Consider the following 27,935-nt stretch of genomic DNA (forward strand, 5'->3'; position numbering starts at 1 on the left):
TAGTTGTTGATGTGGTGGATTGGCTCCTTCTGATGGTGTCCAATGTCACTCTTTTCAACGAGTAAATAATGCAACTCAGGGTTAGGTACTCTCTGGGGGCCTTGTCTGTTGTCTCAGTGTATGCTCCGACCAGTGAATAATGTCTTGGTGAGGGAGACATTTTATTCGCAACTTCGCTCTGTGGTTGATGGGTGCCAGTGAAGTGACACTCGTCTGGTTCATGGGTGACCTTAATGCGACCACTGGCACTGACAGGGCTAGCTATGAGGATTGTGTCGGTGAAAGGGGTGAAAGTCGCTCCATGTTCCTTGACCTTATAAAAGGTCGGGGGCTGCGGATCGCTGGATCCTGGTTCCAACACCCTGAGCTGCAACGTTAGACTTGGTACTCCAATACTGGTGGTGCGGTGAAGGAGATCGATCACATCCTTGTGGGCAGACGCTGCAGGCGCCTACAAAACTGCAGGGTCTACAGAAGTGCCCATTTTGTGAATTATGACCACAGACTTGTTGCTACTCTGAATATCGAGATTAGGTCCAGTAGGCTACCACCTACTAGGAAAATAAGGCTGGACCTCGCAAGACTCCAAAATCAGGCTGTTTCTGTTGAGTCTGCAAGCAGTTTGTATAAGGAACTTACAGACATGGGTGCTGCAGAACCTAATGTGATGTGGGAGACCTCCCGTGATAAGACCCTGAAAGTTGCTGAGGGTTGTATTGGTGTTACCAGTGTTCCCAGAAGAACGTGTTTCATCTTGCAGGGCACCCTGGATATCGTCGAGTGGAGTCACAGTGCATGGCTTGATGACAACTCTGGTCTGTACTGGGAATTGAGAAGGACATCTGCAAGGGCTCTGAGGGCAGAAAAGAGGGATTTGTTGGAGGAATCTGTGAGCAAGTGACACACAATCTATGGTTTTGTGAACCACATCCTGCTTACAGAGGAATCTAAGCATTACACACATCTGAATCTGTTCCTTGGAGAGTCACAGTCAGGGGGCGGCTGATGAAACAGTTCTTATGGATGACACTGCAATTTTGACCTGCTGGGCTGGCTACTTTGAGCAGTTGTTTAAAGATGATCCTTCAGCTAGAATGTTGGATATCTCTGGGTCTACGGTTCTTGAGGCTGATCCTCCAATTATCTGTGAACCACCCAATCTCACTGAGATTGCACAGGTGGTGAACCAGCTGAGGGAAGGGAAGGCTCAAGGATCTGTGGTATCTGTTAAGCTTATAATTAAGGTAAACACACTGATACTGAATTATTGTTGTTGTTCATTTTAAGACAATGTATCTTCCTTGTGGGCATGTGTGGAATGCTATTAGTGTTTTTGGTGGTTGTATTGCAGTTCTTTTTCAGTCTGTGTTTTTTGCATGTTTGAAAGTAAATTATTTCACATTCAAACTGGTGTGCTTATTGAAGACTAACATTGGTAGCAGAGGATGGCTGGTAATTACAAAATGCCTCTTGATCTCGACGAAAAAAGATTGTATGAAAGCTGGAAAAATGAACTTGAGATTTGGAGACAAGTGACTGACTTGGAAAAGAAAAAGCAAGTGCTTGCTGTTGCTCTCTCGCTTACAGGCAGAGCACGAGATACGGAGATAGAAATACCGGCAGAAGTCTTAAATAAAGACACTGGTATGGATAACTTAATTCAAATACTCTATATGGTATTTCTGAATGAGGAAAAAGACCGCGCTTATGAGGCATGCTCGTCTTTTGGTAATATAACGTGGGAAGGTTCAGTTTCGATGGCGGACTACCTCGTGGAGTTTGAATAACGCTATAATCGTATGCGGAAATACGACATGACTCTTCCAGATGCATTAGCTTTCAAACTGCTTGATAGTGCTTGTCTAGAAATTAAAGACAAACAGTTGGTCCTAACTGCGTGCTCAGGCTTAACTTTTGCCTCGATGAAATCGGCATTAAAGCGAATCTTCGGTGAGAAAATGGCGGTTGCCTGCGCTTCCACTGGGATACAAATGAAACCCGATGCAGTTTATTTTATGGATCAAAATCAAAATATGCCGCGATATCAGAAGAACAGTTCAAAATTGCCATTACCTCGTACAAATCCACTTTATAGGTTCGGCAGAAGATCGAAGTGTGCCGTATGTCAGAGTACGTTTCATTGGGCTAAACACCGTCCGCATAAAAGTGAACAAGCGAATTACACAGAGGGTAATGTAAATAAGGATGACACTGAACAATGTAACGTTACATTGTATTCAAATGAATCTGCCTCTGATTCTGAGATTTTTGTTGTTGAATCTTTGGGATTCCCATGGGCTCACCACCTATGGGAGGGGCCAAGGAGGTCGGGTGCAGTGTGAGTTGGGTGGTGGCCGAAGGCGGGGACCTTGGCGGTCCGATCCTCGGCTACAGAAACTGGCTCTTGGGACGTGGAATGTCACCTCTCTGAAGGGGAAGGAGCCTGAGCTAGTGCGCGAAGTTGAGAGGTTCCGGCTAGATATAGTCGGACTCACCTCGACGCACAGCTTGGACTCTGGAACCAATCTCCTTGAGAGGGGCTGGACTCTCTACCACTCTGGAGTTGCCCCCGGTGAGAGGCGCCGAGCAGGTGTGGGTATACTTATTGCCCCCCAACTTGGAGCCTGTACATTGGGGTTTACCCCGGTGGACGAGGAGGGTAGCCTCCCTTCGCCTTCGGGTGGGGGGACGGGTCCTAACTGTTGTTTGTGCGTATGCACCGAACAGCAGTTCGGAGTACCCACCCTTTTTGGAGTCCCTGGTGGGGGTGCTAGAGGGCATACCTTCTGGGGACTCCCTCGTTCTGCTGGGAGACTTCAATGCTCACGTGGGCAATGACAGTGAGACCTGGAAGGGCGTGATTGGGAGGAATGGCCCCCCTGATCTGAACCCGAGCGGTGTTTTGTTATTGGACTTCTGTGCTCGTCACGGATTGTCCATAACGAACACCATGTTCAAGCATAGGGGTGTTCATATGTGCACTTGGCACCAGGACACCCTAGGCCTCAGTTCGATGATCGACTTTGTGGTCATGTCGTCGGACTTGCGGCCACATGTCTTGGACACTCGGGTGAAGAGAGGGGCGGAGCTGTCAACTGATCACCACCTGGTGGTGAGTTGGCTTCGATGGTGGGGGAGGATGCCGGTCAGGCGTGGTAGGCCCAAACGTGTTGTGAGGGTCTGCTGGGAACGTCTGGCAGAGCCCCCTGTCAGAAGTAGCTTCAACTCCCACCTCCGGCAGAACTTCGACCACATCCCGAGGGAGGTGGGGGACATTGAGTCCGAATGGGCCATGTTCCGTGCCTCTATTGTTGAGGCAGCTGACCGGAGCTGTGGCTGTAAGGTGGTCGGTGCCTGTCGTGGCGGCAATCCCCGAACCCGCTGGTGGACACCGGCGGTGAAGGATGCCGTCAAGCTGAAGAAGGAGTCCTACAGGACCCTTTTGTCCTGTGGGACCCCGGAGGCAGCTGATAGGTACTGGCAGGCCAAGCGGAATGCGGCTTTGGTGGTTGCTGAGGCAAAAACTCGGGCGTGGGAGGAGTTTGGGGAGGCCATGGAGAATGACTTTCGGACGGCTTCGAGGAGATTCTGGTGCACCATCCGGCGTCTCAGGAAGGGGAAGCAGTGCAGTGTCAACACTGTATATGGTGGGGATGGTGCGCTGCTGACCTCGACTCGGGACGTTGTGGGTCGGTGGGGGGAATACTTTGAAGACCTCCTCAATCCCATTAACATGCCTTCCAATGAGGAAGCAGAGCCTGGGGACTCAGAGGTGGGCTCCCCCATCTCTGGGACTGAGGTCACCGAGGTGGTCAAAAAACTCCTTGGTGGCAGGGCCCCGGGGGTGGATGAGATACGCCCGGAGTTCCTCAAGGCTCTGGATGTTGTAGGACTGTCTTGGCTGACACGCCTCTGCAACATCGCATGGACATCAGGGACAGTGCCTCTGGATTGGCAGACCGGGGTGGTGGTCCCCCTCTTTAAGAAGGGGGATCGGAGGGTGTGTTCCAACTACAGAGGGATCACACTCCTCAGCCTCCCTGGAAAAGTCTATTCAGGGGTCCTGGAGAGGAGGGTCCGTCGGATAGTCGAGCCTCGGATTCAGGAGGAACAGTGTGGTTTTCGTCCTGGTCGCGGAACAGTGGACCAGCTCTATACCCTTAGCAGGTCCTGGAGGGTGCATGGGAGTTTGCCCAACCAGTCTACATGTGTTTTGTGGACTTAGAAAAGGCATTCGACCGTGTCCCTCGGGGAATCCTGTGGGGGGTACTCCGAGAGTATGGGGTACCGGCCCCCCTGATAAGGGCTGTTCAGTCCCTGTATGATCGGTGCCAGAGCTTGGTCCGCATTGCCGGCAGTAAGTCGAACCCGTTTCCAGTGAGAGTTGGACTCCGCCAGGGCTGCCCTTTGTCACCGATTCTGTTCATAACTTTTATGGACAGAATTTCTAGGCGCAGCCAGGGTGTTGAGGGGGTCCGGTTTGGTGGGCTCAGGATTGGGTCACTGCTTTTTGCAGATGATGTTGTCCTGTTTGCTTCATCAGGCCGTGATCTTCAGCTCTCTCTGGATCGGTTCGCAGCCGAGTGTGAAGCGGCTGGGATGAGAATCAGCACCTCCAAATCCGAGACCATGGTCCTCAGCCGGAAAAGGGTGGAGTGCCCTCTCAGGGTTGGTAGCGAGATCCTGCCCCAAGTGGAGGAGTTCAAGTATCTCGGGGTCTTGTTCACGAGTGAGGGAAGAATGGAGTGTGAGATCGACAGGCGGATCGGTGCGGCATCCGCAGTAATGCAGGCATTGCATCGGTCTGTCGTGGTGAAAAAGGAGCTGAGCCGCAAGGCGAAGCTCTCAATTTACCAGTCGATCTATGTTCCTACCCTCACCTATGGTCATGAGCTATGGGTAGTGACCGAAAGAACGAGATCGCGAATACAAGCGGCTGAAATGAGTTTCATCCGCAGGGTGTCTGGGCTTTCCCTTAAAGATAGGGTGAGAAGCTCAGTCATCTGGGAGGGGCTCAGAGTAGAGCCGCTGCTCCTCCGCATCGAGAGGAGTCAGATGAGGTGGCTCGGGCATCTGATCAGGATGCCTCCTGGACGCCTCCCTGGTGAGGTGTTCCGGGCACGTCCAACCGGGAGGAGGCCCCGGGGAAGACCCAGGACACGCTGGAGGGACTATGTCTCTCGACTGGCCTGGGAACGCCTTGGGATTCTCCCGGAAGAGCTAGAAGAAGTGGCCGGGGAGAGGGAAGTCTGGGCATCTCTGCTCAAGCTGCTGCCCCCGCGACCCGACCTCGGATAAGCGGGAGACAATGGATGGATGGATGGATGGATGAATCTTTGGGATCTGCAGTAATTGACACTGCTTGCACTCGAACTGTTTGTGGAGAAAAGTGTCAGAATGAAGCAGACAAGTTGATTGAAGTATCAAGCTGTAGAGCTTTTAAATTTTGTGATGGAAAGATTGTGCAGGCTACTAAAAGAAGTAAAATTTCTGCCAAAATTGGACACACAAAATGCAACATTGAAACAGAAGTGATCCCTGCAGATGTTCCTTTGCTCTTAAGCAAAACATCTTTAAAGAAAGCTGGAGCTGTGCTTGACACTGAAAATGACAGAGCAGTAATGTTTAAACAGACAGTTAAGCTTGAACTGACCACTTCTGGGCATTATTGTATAAACATCCTAGATAAGGACAGGCATGTAGCAGTTCATGAACAGTGGATAATTCAGGAGGATCACATTTTCAGAAACATCCAGAGCTGCAATTAGGTAACCATTGACAGGGTACTGAGGAGAAATTCTATTTGAATGTAGCAAGTTTATAGAGTGTCTTTGGAAAGAAATTCAGACACAATAAAAGTTGCAAGGTTTCGGTATGTACAGGTTTGTGTTCCTTCTGTATTTTATATTTATATCACTACCATAACCACATGCCTATATCCATATGTTGCATTGTATTTACAGAGAATTTAGGAACTTAATGGCAGCCCTAGAGTATGCAAGAATGAATGTCATTGTTTAGTGTGCCATGGTCACTGTCCCTGGACAGAGGGGAGGAAAGGTCACAACGTGTGCAGCTATAACAAGGTTAAGTGTAGTATGTCACAATGCTGTGCTGGGTCCGTATAATGCAGAACATTTACTTGCTTTTTTAGACAGACTCTTACCCAGACAAGCAGGAGAAGAAAAGGGACCAGATGTGATTAATGTGGTCAAATGGGACAACATAAAATTTCACCATTCATCACATGTTAATTGGTTTGAAGCCCAACCACATCTTGAGTTACTTTGTCTTCCTCTATACTCCCTCTTCCTAAATCCTATTGAGGAGTTCTTTTCTGCCTGCAGGTGGAGAGTATATGATCATAATCCATGTACATGAAACACTTCTGCATGCCATGCAGGAGGCATGTGATGGCATCACAACAGAGTCATATCAGTGTTGGATTTGATATTACCAACATTTTTTTTTCCAGGTGCATTGCAAGAGAAAATGTCAGCTATGATGTAGTTGACGTTATCTAGCCTGACAGGGATCACAGTATGGACCAATAAAACATTGCAGTGTACAGCAGTGTGTTGTATGAAATTTGTCTACTGAAATTTGGTCTACTGAACATGGAAGAGGTTTATGATTTGCTTTCACAGAGTCAGGAAAAAGTCTGTTTAAATCTGAATGTGCATCAACATAAATCCATCCCCTGGACTACATATTTTGCAATGTTACAGTTTCATAAGATACTGCACAACATCTACTTAAGTATTTCTTATTAAAGGAAATGTATTCCTGTGTTTGAATAAGTGAACCATTCCTCTGCTCTTTGGTTACTGTGCTTGCAAAGTTTTGAGGAAAATCCACAAATACTAAGAGAACAGTACTTAAATTTGCATTGAAGCATATTATAGCATGGGCATTGTGTTCAGATTGCTGTGTTAAGTGTTTTCAGAAAATGTTAATTTGTTCTGATAAATTTTTTAAAGAAGCTGAGAAAAACTGTCCAAAAAAGCAAAAAAAAAAAAAACAATTACTTCTCCAACTTTCAGAATAATTTCTGTTTAATTGTGATTGACATTCCAAAAATTTGAATGTAATGTACCGTAGCATAACTTTCTGTTAATACTTAAATATATAATGTAGCTGATAATTCTAAAGAATTATTTTGTGGTGAAATATATGCCACCACAGCAATCAAAAAAGTTGTGTACAAATATACTGGTAAACATTCTTTAAAATACTAGCATGGGAATTTTCCTGTGTGTCTGTGGGCTCTTAGGTTTCAGATATCCTTAAAATGACCATAAACATGATTTTGCAGAATCTCCATGTTTCATCTGCAAACACAAACAGGGCAAAATAACTATTAATGATTGTTACAAACAAAATCCTCGGCAAGCATTCAAAGTTCAGGGCTACAATTCTTGTTTCTTTGTTATTCAATAATTTGTAGCCCCTGAGAGGTGACCATGGATCTTGTCAGCAGTGGATGACAATTGTTGGAAAAATCACCACACAAATTCCAATAATTTAAGAGCTGACATGGACAAATCAAAAACAACTCTTTCAGTCCAGAGTGACTACAGGATGTCACATCAAGGTAGGATAGACAAGGAGACATAAAAAAGGAAATCTTCACTTTGAAAATCCATTTGAATAACTACAGTTTCTGGGGAGTTGTGTGGGCAGATGAAACAAAATTAGGACTAGAATAGAAATGCAAATCAACCCTTTGTTAACAGAGGAGAAAATGTGGCCTTCAAAGATAACAACAGTCTTGCTTTGACAGGATAAATCAGAGTTTTCATTGATGGTTCTGGTACTGGAAACAACCATTATTTATACGTCATTGTGTAACTTCAAGTTTATGAAAACATATTGCAATATATAGTCCTGTTTTACTGAACCTGTGCTCCTGTTGTTAGTTAGGAGGTCCTCTGAACACAAACCCAATAGCACCTAGGAATGGTTAATGTGGGAACATTTGACAGCTCAGGAGCCTTACTACAGAGATTAGTAATCCGAGTCACCCTGATAGCAAGTCATGAGATTTTAAAATAGCTGTAGGACAGCACCATCATTGTGACACTGGACACTAAATATATATTTAAAATTGAAGAGATTAGCAAAATGTAATTGGAATTACTGAAAAACTGATGTGAAGCACTTACATGTATTTCAGTTTTGTAAAAACTGTAAAACTAAAAACTGTTTCTTGAAGGGCTATCATTTTTTCATATGTTAATAAACTGACATGCTATGTTTTACTTTAAGTCACTCTTATAAAAGTGGGAAAACCATGCTTTTTGCAGTTTCAGTTTATTTTAAAGGATATAATTGAAAATATCATGATGCTAATATATTTTACCACAACTAAATATGTTTATGCTGTTTACACACAAATAAATATGTTTCATTACAATACATTGTTCATAACCATTAGTTTTTCTTGACTCCTTCCTTTATTTAACATGGAATGTTCCAGTAGAAACAATTCATGAGTAATCAATAAAACCAACAAACGGAAATGCATTCTAAAGGCATTCTAACTCTAAACTAACATAGGTGTTAAATGCAACTACAGAAAATACATAAAATCAATATAAAATGTATATATTACATCGTGTTTAGTTAAATTTTTTAAATTAAAACAAGGATACATTTATTGGTAACATAAAAAGATGAAAGTTACATTTTTAAAAATTAAAACAAGGATAAATTCATTTGTAACATAACAGACTGCAAACAAATAATATCAGTAAAGTACAGTAGATACAGCAGAATGTATAGTCAACAATAAACATGACTAAATAATTACAGGGTGAGTCCCATATGGCCATCAATATGCCATAATGATTTTGGAGTAGAAACATGATATGTTCTCCTTATTATTGCTCTGCTCCGTCTGTAAGCCGTCCCTAATGGGTCAATTCTGGATAAAGAGTCACGAGTTATTCGCCTGGAAACATATGTACCCATAGCAGACAGAAATGATCTCATGATTTATAAGAAAAAAGCATGCATTGTGATTTTTTTAATGCAGAAAAAGCTATAATAAACAGCCATAATCATTGCAACAGTATATTTCTTCAGTGCTCTTCAGCTGGCCTGTAGAAAATATATCTGGCCCGTTAAAATGTATTTATCCCTACATATAAACTTGTTTTTCAGCACCAATGCATTGATTTCAAATTCCTCGAAGACAAAACAGCTCGTCTTCTTTGCTCCTCCCCTTGGTGTGACGTCACATTCATTGCCCCCGATTAGTGCCTGCGAATGTCTACAAAAATGCCTTCATCAACCTTAAAAAATCGGGAGTGCTCTCCCCTAGACTTTCTCGTATACTCGGATATGGGGATGGATATTTGACGAGTAAACCGCAAGACAATGATTATATTTTAATATTATGTACGCGTACATTAAAGAACCATCAACAACAAAACAAATCAAATTAATAATTCGAGTAGTTTAAGAACCCTGTTCTATGTATTGATTTTTAGATTTAATTACAGTAACACCTGTATTGCTGGTAAACAATCACCTCATTTCCAGATCTTGGATACTGACTTTGAAAGATTTGACTTTTGTTATTAAGCTTATCTTGTGAAATAATGGTAAATTTGCTTCTCATGGAAAACCCAAAATATTTTCTTCTTACATATAAAGGAGGCAGAACAGCCCAGTATCTCTTCCATTTTTTGGCAGTAAATGCTTGGTTTAAGTCCTTCTGATAAAGCCAACGTAAGTCTGCCTTTGCCTCCTACATAAAGAATTACAAAGCATAAAGTATACGATGAGCATATCTACAGCAGGTGTGCTTTGCGATAGGATGAAACTAGTAGAACACAGCAATATTTTAATACCATTATGACATCACTGTTTATGTAGAAAACAATGCTATACAACCAGCAACTTATTTTACGACATCGAATGCAACAGAAATACAATTTAAGGAGAAATTCGTGCTTAAATAAAATAATACCTGAATACTATATCGGTATTAGCTGACATTCCACGGATATACGTTCAAAAAAAGTTTCCGCAGTTTTTAAAACTCTATTTATTAAGAATTTCAGAAACAAATTACATCACTTTTCTACATAGTCACCCTCGTTTGCCATGAAATTTTCCCAGCGTCGTGCCAACTTTTTAATATAATTCCTCGGCTCAACGAGACTTTCAGTTAAGACTTCCGCAGTGTCCCTAATAAACTTTTGAATTATCTGAACATTCGTAAGTAAACAGTCGATCGCTGCAGTCTCTCTTTGGCTTGACTTTCCCTGATAAACTGCTCGCTGAATGGCTGTACACTTTCTCTGTATCTGAAGAAGAAAACGATCAACGTCTGACATCGCGCCTCTGTACATCAAACAGTAAAGCTTTCAGAGTTTCAATAGATATGACAAGCCGTTTTATTGTTACTCTTTCCATAAAAAACACCGGCACTCCAAATCTATCAGTTTTTTAAGTGATGATATCCGATTAGTGAAAGCTGATATCAATTTTTAAAACGCTGATATCAAATTTCCAAAAGTCAATATCACATTTTAAAACGCTGATATCAAATTTCCAAAAATCTGACATAAAATTTTAAAACGTTGGTATCAGTTTTCCGAGTTGTATGTCATAGTTTAACCTTTTGACTATCACATTTTGTAGCCACATCACATTTCTAAATGTTGATATCAAATTTTAAAACGCCGATTTCAAATTTTAAAAAGTACATATCAAAATTCAGATATTTTATATCAATTTTGAATAATATCACCAACAATACTTGTGTTCTGGGAATTCTACCCGTTTTATTCCCTTTCTTTTCACTTTAGTTCCAATTTTTTTGACACATTTACATTTACTTATTTGACAACTTACATTTATGATAAATTTGGCTACATTTTTTTCTTTTGGTTTTCCATTTGGCGCACAGGCAGGTCATGTGACTTGCTCAGGGTCACACAGTGTCAGTAGTTGTAGCAACAATTCTTTTGTATTTGCAAATGTATCTCAACAAATAAAAATAAACGTATTTGGTCTACTGTATATGTTTGTTCATAATGTCACTTAAAAATGGTAAGAAAGAATTAAGGTGTAAATATAGATGCGCGTTAAGAGGCCCTTGAAGTGAAATAAATCAATGGTCTTTTCCGATACATTTTACAAAACCTGCAGAAACAGGTTTGTGGTTACTTGTTTTTCGGCAATAATTTTATCCCAGAGTTTACGTATGCAAGTCGGAACAAAATGCGTCGCAGTTCATGGAATAAAGTCACCTTTGTCTTCGTTATTTTGAAGATGCTGTAACAAAACCTTGAGAGAAATGGTTCGGACACAAGGAAATGTTATGTTGATCTTGTTACTGGTCGGTTTATATACGAAGTAAACTGTAACGATTATGCCTGCAATGGCCTACGTTCCAGTTGTTTGGCATCTGCACCTTTAATTGAAGTAAAACCGCAACGTAAACGCTTTAAAATCTGCGGTCGATATCAAAGTTAAAAATGTTAATATCAAATTTCAATTTGTTGATATCAAAATTCAAAATGTTGATATCAAAAATTTTAAAAAATAAAATTAAACTTTTAAAAGGGCATTTCAATTGTGAAAATGGCGATAACAAATTGAAAAGAAACGATACCTGCTCTTTGAAATTTCGCATTCATAAAGGGCTGAATAAATGTTAAAACGCCTCAGACGTATCCCATATGTGCAAACCCCACCCCATTCGAATTTGTAGCCGGAAATAAGCGCTTGTGCGATGTGCTTGGGAAACAAGGAGCTGCCGCTGAACAGCATGGAGGCTGTGGCACCATTGGGCGTGTTAGCGCTACAGGTTAGTTAGCAGCAACGCATTTTTGTCAGGGACTTTGGTGTCCTGCTTATCTAACTCAGACTTAATTATTATTTGTTGTCCTTCTTGTTTGTTTGATCTAATGTGTTAGTGATGAAGTTATTCATCTCGAGAATCAATCTTTCTGTATGTATAACTTGCATATAGATATTTAGATAGACAGATAGATATACGTACACATGTAAACCAATTTTTTCTTCTTTTTTTTTTAAAGATTTTAGGAGCAGAAGCCCAGAACTGTTACTCGTCTCAGTAAGTATATTTATATATTTTACTTTATTTAATGTAACGTCTTCTTTAGTTTTGGAGAACATTAGAAAAACAGATGAAAGTACAGACTTCGTGAACAGTAATATTTAGAGAATCTGAATTAGTATTCACATTGTGACAAACTTGTGAGACAAGAAAAACAAGATCTGGTGGTAGTGTGTAGTTTCACTTCCAGAGCAACTTTAGCAAGACAGATAATGAGCTTTGCAACAAAGCTTTAGACCCTTTTAGTTTTAAAATTCTACTGATTTAGAAATTATAATTCTAATTTTTATCTAGCTGATGTTTGTACTTAAGATCCATCCATTATCCAACCCGCTATATCCTAACTACAGGGTCACTGGGGTCTGCTGGAGCCAATCGCAGCCAACATAGGGCACAAGGCAGGAAACAAACCCCAGGCAGGATGCCAGCCCACCGCAGTACTTAAGATCCCACATCCCATAATATATTAGGAAGGTTACTGCATTAAAAATAAAAAAATGCTGGTGTGCTGGACTGTACAGGTTTGATTCCTGCCTCAAAACTGATGCTGCCACTGGTTTCAGCTCCTGATGACCTTTATTAGAATAGTTGATACTCAGCAAATAGAAAGAAAGATAAGTATTCAGATCAACAAAAGCACCTACGCAGCAAGAAATCGAAATTAACACACTTTTTGCAGGATGTCTGTACTTTTGTGGCAGATGTGTTGCAGCTTTTTCAAGTTTCAGCTTGTCAGTTGTGCCAAAAGAAGTGAAAAGTACTAAGCCACTAAGGTATGGCTGTTTTAATATTTAGAAACTATTTAATCTTTGGTTCTGCTGTTCTGATGAAGTCTTTGCCTTACAGCATCAGAAGAATAATGTCTTCCTTTTATTATTTGTCTACTTGTAATATTGTACTGTGCTTCACAGAAAGCATTCCAAAAGGATGCACCACCAAATGAAATACAGGTATTCATATTTTATTCTTTACTATTTAGTTAATTGGACAGAGTGGTGGCCTTGAGGCGAGGGATCTGCTCTGGCAATCGGAATGTTGCCAGTTTGAATCCTGTAAACGCCAGAAGTGACTCTACTCCATTCGGCCCTTGAGCAAAGCCCTTAACCTGTTATTACTTCGTCCTAAGTATGACATTAACATACATCCTGCCCTGAAAGCAGGTTCTTCAACTTACAGGGAAGACTTGGTGGTTGGTGGCAGGATTGGCACTCCCAGCCACTGTAAAAAAACTCACACTGTTCCAGTGTGGTGCTGAGGTATCACCTGCTGCACTCGGGTCCCAGTCCAGGTGGTGTGGTGGGTGTTGCAATGTGCTCATGCTCCCAACCTATCTAGTTAATTGCCTTTCAGGTTAAGGCTGTATTTAATTAAAAAAAAATTACAGTATGTTATGTAGCAAACTTTAAGCATGCTTTGAAATTTTTGAGATTTTGGTGACTGATGTAGGTTTACCCTAGTATTCACACACAAACTCTTTTAAACTATATGTGATTATAAAATTCAATACTGTAATAACACTGAACATCATATAATAAAACACAAAACCTACATACTTAACACTAAAGCACCATTAAGAATTTTACAAAAACTTAATAATTTAACTATTATAATCCTGCTTAATCCAGTTTAGGGTATGTGGGGGTTTGAACAGTATTGAGGGGTATGAACCAGAATTTCAATTCAGTTCAACTAATTTCGATTTGTTTCAATTTATTAAGTACGCTTAACATCTATGAGGCTGGTGCACTATAATAGTTTTAGTTATTGCCAGCCTGCCTAATCAATTTTAAGACCCTCTTAATCTCTGTTTACTTAAACTGAGAAAGTTCAGCTTCTTCACTCTCTCCTCATAGCTCATACCTCTTATACTAAGAAGCAGCCTTCTTGCTCCTCCCTGAATTTTCTGTAGTGCTTCTGTGTCTTTTTGTAATATGGAGCCCAAAACTGAACACAGTCCTTCACATGAGATCTCATTATGCTTTAAGCAGAACCTCCTTTGTCTTGTACTGTACACATTGTGCTATAATAACCAGATATTCTATTCAAGCTTCTTAGTGGTTCTAAACACAGTCTGGATGAAGATGATGATGAGTTAATTATGACTTCTAGGTCCTTACTCATAAGGTTTATTTTCAAGTTTCATACCTGCCATTTTGTATTCTTCTGTAGTCTCTCTGTAATGATTCAAGTGATTAGACAATCTGTCTTTCCATCTAGCTTGGGTACTAGGGTGTTGTACCGTGTTAGCCATTATGAATGTAGAGAAAAGCCAAGCAAAATGACACCTTTTATTGGCTAACTAGAAAGATTACAATATGCAAGCTTTCGAGGCAACTCAGGCCCCATCTTGCCTGAAGAAGGGGCCTGAGTTGCCTCGAAAGCTTGCATATTGTAATCTTTCTAGTTAGCCAATAAAAGGTGTCATTTTGCTTGGCTTTTCTCTACATCTAGCTTGGTATAACTTGCTAACTTAACCAGCTTGTTATTCATATTCCTGCTGTTAGGAAAAAAAACTTCTATATGTAAATTGTCTCTAAGTGTATTTATATATTAGGAATATCAGTGACTGTAGCACTGACCCCTGAGTTATACAACTTTTAAGATCATCTAATTCTGATAAGGCTCCTCACTCCAAAATCCTTTGCTTTCTGTGTTTTAACCAATTTGTCACCCGTCTTTGCACAGTGCCCTGAACTCCCTTTTCTTTAAGTCTGAGGTCCAACTTTTCATGTGGAAAATGCTTTCAGAAAATATGCTGGTGTGCTCAAGGTGAATCTAATGCAGATTTATTTCCATCCTCACAACTGATGCAGCCACTATAAGCTGACGTCTCTTCAGTATACATATACTGTGTCAGCATTCCCGTGTCGCTCAAACTCAGGAAGCTCTGCAGTTTACTTGTGACTTTACGCTGTAGGAAGATAAGTATATAAATCAAGGTCAATTACATTCGATCTGGCTTTTATATAAGTAACATATAAATGTTTCTTATGTAAAGACCATCACAAAACATAATCACAAACAGGACTTTGCATGATACGATGGTGAGATCTGTAAGCCATGCTGCTTCGTTGGAGGACATGTGTGGGGCAAACTGACTGGCAGGATGATGCCCGACCTCTTGGTGCATCCAAACGGTGCCATCTTTCGCCTTTATGCCTGGTGCAGCTGCGTTGTTCTTATATGTGAGTAGATGTTTCTTGTGGGGGTTGGGGAGTGCTTTTGTTCTCTTTCTCCGATGTAGAACCCTCGTCCTCATCCGAGTTAACCTCTGTTATAACACTTCTTTATTTGAAAACTAACAGTGTCAGATCGGGGCGAGTGTGAACGCGACTGAGAGAATAAAACTGAATAAAAAAAAAAACACTAACCTTTACAAGTACCATACATTTACACGGGCTGTTACAGACTCAAATCAAATGTATGTTTTTATTGTATAATAGTAACAATAAGAGCAGCTCACTACTTAAAACCTTTATTTTGAGACGCAGGAAAGCTCGAACCGGTGACTTTTTGAATAGGAGTTAACAGTTCTTACCGCTGTACTACCACACTAACCGAATTTCTTTTTCTTCGGTAATACTCTTGAATAAAAGCGCACTTGTTCTGTTATATTTGTACCTTTTGTGAAAGTGCTTATTTGATATTTGGACTTCAGTCTTCACACATTACACACTTCATGTCAAAATTTTCTCGTTAGTAATAAAACATGGAAAAAGTTTGTCTTTTAGGAATGTGTTCAACATTTCTTGCATTTCCTGTCATCCTACACTTACATAGATCTTTGTAGACACGGAACACACATGAAATGCATGTGTTCCAAATAACAATATATTTTTTAGCCTATACAGCTCTAGGTACCTGACTCCCTGATAAACAAGGCTTGAGCGGGGAGAGGTTTTTGCAGTTTCTGTGGTGGTGGGAGGATGGGATAGTAGGCTGCTTGCTACTTGGGCTTATCGACACATTTACAAGACAGAAGACGCTGATAGAGAGGTGCGAGAGGATTTAAGGTGGGCTGGATTTACAAAGTTTTTTGTAAGCTTTGGTAATTCTAGTATTAAAATGAATTCAACAAGAACATGGGTACACAGTGGGAAATTTCTTAAGGGTAAAGTTTGAACACAGATTGGGAAATTTTTCTTCACACAGAGAACCATAGACACATGAAATAAGTTACCAAGTAGTGTGGTAGACAGTAGTACTTTAAGGTCATTGAAATATTGACTTAATGTTATTTTGGAGGAATTAAGTGGATAGGATTGGTAAGCTTTGTTGGGCTGAATGGCCTATTCTCTTCTAAATTTTTCTAATGTTCTAATGTTCAGTCTTGCAGGTCAACAACTGATTTCAGTTAGATTGTAGTGCCACTTGCAATATAATTTCAGCAAATATAATGAAGGGCACAGGGCTGCATTCCTGCAGCCAGATCTTAGTAAGGTACAATAAAAACAACACTAATATCACTTGGGATTTTACAAGTTAATTAATCCATGTAATCGAAAATGATACAAATTTTTTTAATTGTGATTTTTATTTTGTTTTATTGTAATTGAGAAAGGTGTATACAAGCCCACCTTAAGTAGCAATGCATGCCAAAAATTTGAGTTGATTACAGTTCTTCATCAAAATATCATAGCCATTGGCAAAGGAAAGGTATAGAAAAGGAAACAGATACAATGGGAATATGCTGATGTCTTTCATGGAGATGGTGTTTTTGAAGAAAAACCGAAACTTAAAGTGGACAATAGTGTGGAACATATTAAATTACCAAAATAAGGGTTCCTGTTGCCCTTTATAAAACACTCAAAGAAGAACTATAAGACCTGCAGAGGCAAGGTCCAGTGGCAAGTTCTTATGGACCAATTATGGCTCTCCAGTGGACAAAAGCCCAGACTGGATTACTAGCATGGCGGTAGTGCAGAAACCATCAGAAAAAAATATGAGTGTACATTGATTCCAAACCTTTAAACAGGGTACTCAAGAGAAGCCATTACCCATTGCCTGCAATTAGGGATGTACTGTCAAACCTAAGTAAAGCATGTGTATTCTCTGTAAAAAATGGATTCTGGCTATTGGAGTTGGAGGAAGTTTCCGGCTATCACACCATATTTGCCATACCAGTTATTCTCTATAGGTTGCTACGTATACCAGTGGGAATTGACCCAGCCATGGAAATTTTGCAAAGGAAGCTCTACCAAGTGATTGAATGAATTCCATGAGTCAAAAAACATTGCAAATTACATTTTAATTGTGTGAGAGGGAGTAACCGATGAGGAAACAGTACAGGGTCATAATAAAAAGATGAAAATACTTTTAGATAGATGCAAACAGTGTACTGTCAAGCTGAACCCAGACAAGTTGTGCCTCACGCTGAAGAAAGTCCCCTACATAGGTCACCTGCTCATGTCTGAGGGTGTAGAGATTGACACTGAAAAAGTGTCAACCATTAGAGAGATGCCACGACCTAAAGATGTTACGAGAGTACAACATCCTCTGGGCATTGTTTATTATCTTTCCAGATTCTACAGCCATGACTCTGTATTAACACTAGAATTACTGACGCCTACGATGTGTTGATCAGCATAAGCAGCAGGCAGCCTACTATCCCATCCCCCCTCCCACTGCTGCAGCTCAATTCGCAAAGAAGGTTATCAGTGCTCAGTGCTTATCTTGGAGTGAAGTGCCTGGAGTTGTAGAGGATAAATAATGTATCGTCATTTGGAATACATACATTTCATGTGTGTTCCATGTCTACAACAATCTATGTAAACACATTGTTAAAACAGAAACATTTTTCATATTTTAGTAATAATTGACAAAATGTAGACATGAAGTGTATAATGTGTGAAGCCTAAAGTCCAAATATCAAATAAACACTTTCAGAAAAGGTACAAGTATAACAAAACAAGTGCGCTTTTATTCAAGAAAATAACTGAAGAAAAAAAAGTTGCCTATGGGTAAGTCAATGACATGACTGTTTAGGTGGTGCAGCGGTAAGAACTGTTGACTCCTAATCAAGAGGTCGCTGGTTCGATACTGGCTGCCTTCCAGACCAGGCCTCTACCTCTTGAGTAGTGAGCTGCTCTTATTGTTAATATTATACAATAAAAACATAAATTTGATTTGCATCTTTAACAGCCTGTGTAAATTTATAGTACTTGTAAAAGTTAGTGTTTTTTTTTTCTTTTCAGTTTTATTTTCTCAGTCACGTTCACGCTCCCACAAATCTTCCCCCCCACCACCAAACTCCCGATCTGACACTGTTTTCAGATAAAGACGTGGTATAACAAACTTGTTTTGTTATACCACCTCTTCATTTAAAAACAGTGTCAGATCTTGTGCGAGAATGAGACTGGGACTGGGAAAACTCTTGATGTGGGCGTGAGTGATGTGCGTGACTGGGAATGATTGTGGATGTGAATTGTTTTTTTTTATTCAGTTTTATTCTTGAGTGTTCCTGCTTATGCTGAATTAGTATGCACCTTCTGGTCCATGATGTCAAAGCCGCACTGACAAAAAAGAAAGATATACAGTGCATCCGGAAAGTATTCACAGCGCATCACTATTTCCACATTTTGTTATGTTACAGGCCTTATTCCAAAATGGATTAAATTCATTTTTTTCCTCAGAATTCTACACACAACACCCCATAAAGACAACGTGAAAAAAGTTTACTTGAGGTTTTTGCAAATTTATTAAAAATAAAAAAACTGAGAAATCACATGTACATAAGTATTCACAGCCTTTGCTCAATACTTTGTCGATGCAACTTTGGCAGCAATTACAGCCTCAAGTCTTTTTGAATATGATGCCACAAGCTTGGCACACCTATCCTTGGCCAGTTTCGCCCATTCCTCTTTGCAGCACCTCTCAAGCTCCATCAGGTTGGATGGGAAGCGTCGGTGTACAGCCATTTTAAGATCTCTCCAGAGATGTTCAATCGGATTCAAGTCTGGGCTCTGGCTGGGCCACTCAAGGACATTCACAGAGTTGTCCTGAAGCCACTCCCTTTGATATCTTGGCTGGGCGCTTGGGGTCGTTGTCCTGCTGAAAGATGACCCGTCGCCCCAGTCTGAGGTCAAGAGCGCTCTGGAGCAGGTTTTCATCCAGGATGTCTCTGTACATTGCTGCAGTTCATCTTTCCCTTTATCCTGACTAGTCTCCCAGTCCCTGCCGCTGAAAAACATCCCCACAGCATGATGCTGCCACCACCATGTTTCACTGTAGGGATGGTATTGGCCTGGTGATGAGCGGTGTCTGGTTTCCTCCAAACGTGACGCCTGGCATTCACACCAAAGAGTTCATTCTTTGTCTCATCAGACCAGAGAATTTTCTTTCTCATGGTCTGAAGAGTCCTTCAGGTGCCTTTTTGGCAAACTCCAGGCGGGCTGCCATGTGCCTTTTACTAAGAGTGGCTTCCGTTTGGCCACTCTACCATACAGGCCTGATTGGTGGATTGCTGCAGAGATGGTTGTCCTTCTGGAAGGTTCTCCTCTCTCCACAGAGGACCTCTGGAGCTCTGACAGAGTGACCATCGGGTTCTTGGTCACCTCCCCTGACTAAGGCCATTCTCTAGGAAGAGTCCTGGTGGTTTCGAACTTTCTTCCACTTATGGATGATGGAGGCCACTGTGCTCATTGGGACCTTCAAAACAGCAGAAATGTTTCTGTAAACCTTCCCCAGATTTGTGCCTCGAGACAATCCTATCTCAGAGGTCTACAGACAATTCTTTTGACTTCATGCTTGGTTTGTGCTCTGACATGACCTGTCAACTGTGGGACCTTATATAGACAGGTGTGTGCCTTTCCAAATCATGTCCAATCAACTGAATTTACCACAGGGTGGACTCCAATTAAGCTGCAGAAACATCTCAAGGATGATCAGGGGAAACAGGATGCACCGGAGCTCAATTTTGAGCTTCATGGCAAAGGCTGTGAATACTTATGTACATGTGCTTTCTCAATATTTTTATTTTTAATAAATTTGCAAAAATCTCAAGTAAACTTTTTTCACGTTGTCATTATGGGGTGTTGTGTGTAGAATTCTGAGGAAAAAAATGAATTTAATCCATTTTGGAATAAGGCTGTAACATAACAAAATGTGGAAAAAGTGATGCGCTGTGAATACTTTCCGGATGCACTGTAGGTATATATGACATTTGGAATAGTTCATTTTATGACCTGTATAGTACATTTCGGAAAACATTGCTGCACTAATGCAACATTATTCATATTATTCATACTCATTCCCATACCTTCAAGCAGTTGTAGTCAGTGACTGCGTTTGTTTTTTTTTTTCCCAATCTTGACCAGTCTCCACATTTTGATACATGTTGGTGTTTCTTATAGGAGATGCAGAGGAGAGAATAGTACAGAGAGGTCAGTTCCGCGCTATATACAATCATCAAATTCAAATGTTGACAACTTCCACACACCCATGGACCGTCCTTCCTACGTTTATGATGTGTATACCTGTTGCAAGTTTGTTATACCTTCCCTTTATCTGAAAACAGTGTCAGATTGGGGGTTGGGGGTTGGGGGTTGTGGGAGCGTGAACGTGACTGAGAGAATAAAACTGAAAAATAAATGCTAACTTTTACACGTAGTATAAATTTACACCGGCTGTTACAGACGCAAATCAAATGTATGTTTTTTATTGTATAATATTAACACAGAGCACGATGATATATTATTTACCCTCTACAATTATAGGTACCTCACTCCCAGATAAACCACTTGGGGAATCTTCTTTGCGACTTGAGGGGGGGAGGTAAATGTTCTAAAGTATATGAATAAGTGAATTGTTTTGCTACAGAAATGTGCAGCTGTTGTTAAGTTTAATGTGATTTAAAAAATAAAAAAAAATGATTTTGCGCCAAAATGTGGGGAATCTCATAGAGAGTTACATGTGGTTATCATACTGCGTCTATGCACTTAAATGATAGTGGAAGACAAACAAATATTGGAATGTTAACTAGAGTTTGTCGTGAATTCAATAGGCGAACCTGCTTATTGAAACAAAACAAGGATGCAATATCAGCAACTAATCAGCAACTCTAATCAAAGCATGCTAGACTAAGGTGTTAATAAATTGGGGGTTTTGGATCTTGAAGAACAGGTGGGTATTTTTCGTACGTGGATTAGTCGTTTAGCTGGATGTAATTGTTGACGATTTGGCCTGATCCTGGATCTGTCGGTTTTTCGAAACTCTTGCTGGAAGTGTTGTCATAGCAACACATCCTAATCCTCAAACCTGCTCGGAGCAGGTTAGTTTCTACGTAAACAAGGATAAGTTTACACACGTAATCAGTGACGGTGCGTGAAAGTCATCCAGTCATGGCTTCGCCGTTCATGAATAAGCGACCAATTTATATTGGTGCGCAAATTATACGAAGAGAATTTCATATAGAGAGGGTTTTGCGTGATCGGCAAGATCCTTTATTGCTCCTGGAGGAAATTCTTTTCGAAAGATACCACTTTAGCTGAGGGGGAATATTGTACCTCAGAGATTTATTAGTACCTTATATTCGAAGTCAAACTAGGTGAAGTTGGGCTCTCACAACCACACAGATAGTAGGCATTGCTTTGAGGTTTTTTACAAGCATCACTTTTTTATATACTGTAGGCGATGCGGAAAATCTAACTAAAAGTGCAGTTTGCCAGGCAATTCGTAAAGTCTGTTTGGCTCTGAAATATTTCCTTCGGGTTTTCATTGTGTTTCCTGGACACCTGCGTGTGCAGACAAAAGAGGCGTTTCATGCCATTGCAGGTAGGTAATACACAGGCTAAAATACCCACAGTTCCATAAAGAAACTCACAATCAGCCTAACCTTCTCATTACCCAGGATTTCCAAATGTGATTGGGGCACATGGGACTGATCAGAATGGAGTATGATCAAATGTTATTTGGAAAATGTACCTCTCCTCCTGATGAATAATCAGACACAGTGTGTCTCATCAAGTATTTGACCTTCGTCAATATCTCGTAGGTCAGACACAAGTTCTAGGTATATGACATTCCCTGCAACTGACCCAACAAAAAAAAGAGGGCTATATGGAACATACCTATGGCACACATGGAGGACAAATATATGCAATGACCATCCTTTACCTGAAATGAAGTCACCACTGCATCCTGCCACTGGTTCTGAGGAGGAGCTTCCTCCTGGAATGCTCTCAGAAACAGGATGATGGGCATTTTGCTGGAGAGCCAACTCTTCTGCAGGGGTTAGGTCTGGACCGTGTGGACCTCCACCTGTTTTTTGCTTGTTTGTCTTCTTATTAGCTTTAAAATTAATGTTCTTTACATTATATATGATTCTTTATGTCAACAATTCTTTAAATAGTTATATACCAATATTTACCAGTTTGAAGTATATTCTTTTACTTCACTTTAACCTATTCCAATGTTCTCCTTCTGCTCACGTTTGATCTGGAATTATGACATATTAAATAATAATTAATCTGACACATAGGAAATGAAATGCTGCTTTCAGTAAGTACAATGCACACTACTTAGCGTTTAATTTGTCGGCCACTTTTTGTCAGCCGTCTTTGCTTGTTTGGGCTGCTTTTGCAGTGTTACCCAAAAAATGCACCCGTTCTTTTGTCATTTTGTTACAGCCTATCAAAGACTTGCTGATCATGTTTTCTAGACTCAATATATATGGGCTTTTCAATCAGTGTGGGTGCGCGCATTCATCTGGGATGATTAGATCCAGCTCGACTAATCTAATACACCGCTGCGTTCGAAAAAACCGACTTATCTGGATGAGTTTCACCAGCATTAACTCATCCAAGATGAGGCACCTGATCTCGGATGATTTAAGCGACGTACGAAAAATACCCCCCTGGTCTTTTCATTTTTTGTCATAATATGTTGATTATAAATGTTAACATCATTATTAATTTATGCTATTATTTTTTTATGATCGTATTTTTTGACGTTTCTGCAGCCCCATTTTTGTTTGCTGTTTCAGATGCTTGTGCTGCCATTTTGTGTGTTTGTTATTGATTGCAGCCATGTTGTTATTGATAATGGCACACAGTTGCTACCTTGTAACAGTCAAAAGCTGTGGCTCATGACATCATGACTGTGATTTTATTTAAGGTGGCATTCTACTAATCCTGACATTCAACAGTTTGGATTGCTTGGAAAACATTTTGAAGCCTTTTAATTAGTCACAAAATCTTGTTCAAGTGTAAGGACTTTGTGTGCATTTCAAATGTAAATTTGATTTGCATTTTAGGATTGGTGTTTTTGTTTCTATTGATGTTTTGGTTCAGAACTATGCCTGGTTTCTGACAATAGATTTCCATTTCTCTTCTCCTGTTTTTTCAATATATGTTTGCCTTATTTCACCAAAGTATTTGATCCCAATCCATCCATTCCGTCTGTATGACTTTCTTTAACATTTGTTTCAGGATTTGTTTAAATCGTTCTACCAAACTGTTATAATCATGCTTTTTTGTGTTAGGTTTTTTATAAATCGTACTTGAGCTATTGTGAGATTGTTGAGACCCTTTGAGACCCTCCCCAAATGTGCTACATAACCTCCCTAATTGTGCTGTACGCTGAAATGCAGGTGACACATCTGTTGAGGATTTCTTGTTTATCGCCAAGGCAGCTACAGGTTTGCAGTGCCACCAAGGCAACTGCAAGTTCACAACTGCACCGCATAACTCGTCTGTCGCTCTGTGTGTGGAACTCTAACCTGGCCACTGACCTGACACTGCTTGTTTGCTGTGTCTGTTTTTAGTGAAGTGGTAGCTCTCGTTTGACTAAATGCCCTGACTGTTTCTTTTTTGATTGAAAATAAAGTCGGTTTTCTTGAAGCCTTTGTCCTCAGTGTCTTCTCTCGGGGGGCAAAACAGTGACTCATGTGTCACACTATAAAAACTGTTTTGACCGTGTTTTGGGCGTTTTGGAGATCAAAGAATCTCATGGCCACATTTGTTTTCATACTTGATATGTTTTTAACAATGTTGAAAATAAGTATTTTTCTCCTGCAGCACCATTTCTTTTTCTTAAGGGCATAGCATATGTTTTTTTCAACCAGAAGTATGCAGCATGTTGACAGGACAAGGCAAATATAAAGATTTGGGGTAACATAGTGAATCTATATATCGTAAAGGTAAAATTAACTGCAGCTTTTCAGCATAAGAACATCACTAAGGATAGAAGTCTCAGATCAGACCAAGGTTATTATAGTTAACAAAAACCTAAAATTAATACTGAAACTATTATTAAAAAAAACATTTTCGTAAACTGAAATAAAAACAAAACCAAAATGAAAAACTAAAACTAAATTAAACTATTAAAAGTAGCTGGAAAGACTAACTGAAATAAAATAATAATTTACTAAAATAATTTTAGTTTTTGTTTTTGAATGAATATTCTTGCTGTTAGTTTTTAACCCTTATAACTTTTAACTCTAAAACTGACACAATGAGCCGCCTGCACGTATTCATCCAGTGATCGGTGGCTGGTGACGGAGGGCGGCTGTTCACACAGCATTTGCAGTGACAGAGCGAGCTGAATACGCGTGTAAAGCGTGTGGAATAGAAAGCGATTTACGCACCACCTTTCTTTGCACTTGTATATCAAAATGTAATTCAAACGCCTGAAATTGGAATGTGCTGGTCAACAAAAACTTTACCGTAAAGTAATGGACAGAAAAATGTTACTTGTGAGTAATATTTCAGTTTATTTCTCAGGTTCCTGCTTTTTGTTGACAGCAATTCAGCTGCTACTTTGCACATGAAGTACAGAGAAAGTATATTAATCATGAAAAAAATTCAACCTCGAGATTTTGATGAATCTTGACGTTTTAGACTTCCACAAGTCTCAAAATACCATTTTTTGGACTTGCGTATGTGTGTGTGTAAACACGATAACTCAAAAATGCAACTAGATAGACGGATGAAATTTGTCATGTGGTTGTTACACCCGAATTGTAGATCTATATTAACTTTTGGGCCAAATCCATCAACTGGAAGTGGTACTTTACCTGAACACATACTTAATTTTTTTTATTCATGCATCTGCAGAGTCCGATTTATTCAACTTTACTTTTATAATAATTACTCAATATATTACTCATTTGATTTGTTGTGATGGTTCTTTAATGTACATAATATAATCATTGTCTTGCGGTTTACTCCTGAAATATCCATCGCCATATCTTTTGCCGTCTGTATGGAAAAAATTAAGCAAGACCTAGATAGATGGCAACCCTTCTCACTCTAGCCGGGAGAATTAACGTTGTTAAGATGAATATCCTTCCTAAACTTCTTTTTTTTATTTCAAAACATTCCAATATATATCAATAAATCGTTTTTTAAACAGTTAGATTCAACAATAACCTCATTCATTTGGAACTCAAAACACCCACGTATCTGAAGAGCAACCCTACAAAGACCTGAGGCAGAAGGTGGCATGGCTTTACCTAATTTTCAGCTTTATTACTGGGGCAGCAGACATACAAGCCATAAAAACCTGGACACAAATAAATGAACATACACAGGCTTGGTCCGCAATGGAAGTAAAATCCTGTAGTACTTCTTTATACTCCCTGCTCTGCGCTCCAATAAATGCAAGTTATCGCAAATATACTAATAACCCAATTGTGCTTTACTCACTCAGAATATGGAACCAACTTAGAAAGCATTTTAAGATGAAAAATCTTTTATCTGTGGCACCTCTGCATCTTATGAACAATTACATTCAAAATTCAACCTCCTAGCTACACATTTCTTTCACTATCTTCAAATTAGAAATTTTGTTAAACAGAAATTGCCCGATTTCCCCCACCTCGCACCCTCCACAATGCTGGAAAAAATACTGCTCAATTTCGAGGAATTAAACACCATTTCCACATTATATAAAATCCTATTAGAGTCCCTACCTTTCAAAGATCCAAGAGGACATTGGGAAGATCTCTTAATCAATATATCAGAAAAGGAGTGGAAGGTAGCAAAGCAGAGAATTCACTCGAGCTCCATATGTGCAAAGCATAGAATTATTCAACTAAAAATTATGTATCGAGCTCATCTGTCTCGCTTAAAACTGTCCAAAATGTTTCCAGGGCAAGATCAAACCTGCGAACTCTGCAACCAAGCTCCTGCCTCACTGGGTCACATGTTCTGGGCCTGCACAAATTAACATCATTTTGGACCAAAATTTTTAAGTGCCTTTCAGACAGCCTTGGGGTCACAATCGCTCCTAACCCACTAACAGCTGTGTTCGGTGTTCTTGCAGACGGACTTGAAGTGGAAAAGGACAAGCAAACGGTGATTGCATTCACTACACTCTTGGCACGCAGACTTTTTTTGTTAAATTGGAAGAATCCTAATTCTCCTCTGATAAGTCAGTGGGAAACCGATGTTTTATATTATTTGAAATTGGAAAAAATCAAATTCTCAGTTAGAGGATCTGTACAAAATTTTTTCAAAACCTGGCAGGATCTAATCAATATTATTTTAGAATAAGAGAAATAACTATTACCGCATTTAATTCCCTTCTCCATCTCTTATTTACCTATATATTTATTTCTCCCTTTCTTTTATTTATTGTTGCCTTTTTAAAAAGCCCTAAGCAATTCTTCTTTGGCTAAGCTTTCCTTCTCAGGGGTGGGGTTTGATTTGTCTTCAATTTTGTTTGGTTATAAATTGATCTATTTGTATGGAATGATTGCAAAAAAAATTAATAAACAAGTTAAAAAAAAAAGAAAAAAAAAAAAGAAATCTCTTCTTACTTACCCACTTCTGGTTTGTAGGGTCTGGTGTGGTGTATCACTAGCAGGCTGATATGCCTATACCTTGCTTTTCATATTAGGCTAGTCCCTAATAAGAACTATATACAGAGGACTCAGGAGAACCACTATCTATAGACATCAGGTGTTGCATTTTGCACATGAACTTTACCAGCACTGATAGATAAGACCCAGAATCTCTGTGGATGCAGGTGAGCATGTTATTGAAAATTATATATGAATAGTTTGGATCATCACTGCAATGTTTCCAAGATGTCCTTTATTACAGCAGTACAGAGGAAGCCTGCATTTAACCAGCTTGGTTCATTACACCAGTCTCAATAGACGTAGGAGAATGTTTAGTTTATAAAGCCAGGATATTTGGCGTAACATCCATTTGAAAAACTTCAGTTTAAATCAGGCAGCATAAAGATACATAATATAATCCATAACACACCCTTTATCCTTGTTATGGCTTCTGGTGAGTAAGACAGGATCAATCATGAGCCAAAAGCATACCAAAAGAAATCTCTCAGTCCAAAAAAATTTGTTTTTAAAAGGTTTAGTGAAATTTCAAAGCAATCAGTCCACACAAGAATAAAGAACGGTTATCACACACGTAGAATAAAAGACAAAAAAAGAAAAATGTTTCTTCTTGTTAAACTTGTTAAACTACAAATAAGGTTATTTCTCAATGCTTTACTCCACATTCCGTACATTCTAAATGTACAGGTCTGCACATACCACTGAGCACGTTAAAGCACGCTTTGAAACCGTGTGCCCTCCATGCCTTAGGCAGGTCATGGAAGGCAGGTCACTGTGAAACCGTGTGCTCTCCATGCAAGGCAGGTCACTAACTGAGACTAATCTGAAATCATAGGGACAAGAAATAGTTAGAATATTCCATTTTAATTCAGCTTGTGGGGTTATAAGAACCTCCCATATACTATGAACTACTTTATAGGCAAACATTTAAATAACTAAGAAAATACTTCTATCAACATAACATGACCTAAATAACTAGCAAATGGCTCTTACACTTGTAGATCTAAAGCTCCCAAAATAGTTAGATAGATTAAAAGT

General features: G+C 39.9%; 1 protein-coding gene across 2 annotated transcripts in view; it reads left to right on the forward strand.

Annotated features, from left to right (window-relative positions):
- The first annotated feature begins 11,735 nt into the window (after nt 1–11,735).
- LOC114656080 (transmembrane protein 52-like) overlaps nt 11,736–27,935 on the forward strand; it is a 92,184-nt gene continuing 75,984 nt past the window's right edge. For both annotated transcript variants that reach the window (XM_028807489.2, XM_051931400.1), the window contains exons 1-2: nt 11,736–11,824; nt 12,057–12,094. In XM_028807489.2, the coding sequence (XP_028663322.1) occupies nt 11,750–11,824; nt 12,057–12,094 (113 nt within the window). In that variant the 5' untranslated portion in view covers nt 11,736–11,749. The remainder of the gene's footprint in view (nt 11,825–12,056; nt 12,095–27,935) is intronic.

Source organism: Erpetoichthys calabaricus, chromosome 8 (assembly GCF_900747795.2).
Source record: "Erpetoichthys calabaricus chromosome 8, fErpCal1.3, whole genome shotgun sequence".
NCBI classification, from domain to species: Eukaryota; Metazoa; Chordata; class Cladistia; order Polypteriformes; family Polypteridae; genus Erpetoichthys; species Erpetoichthys calabaricus.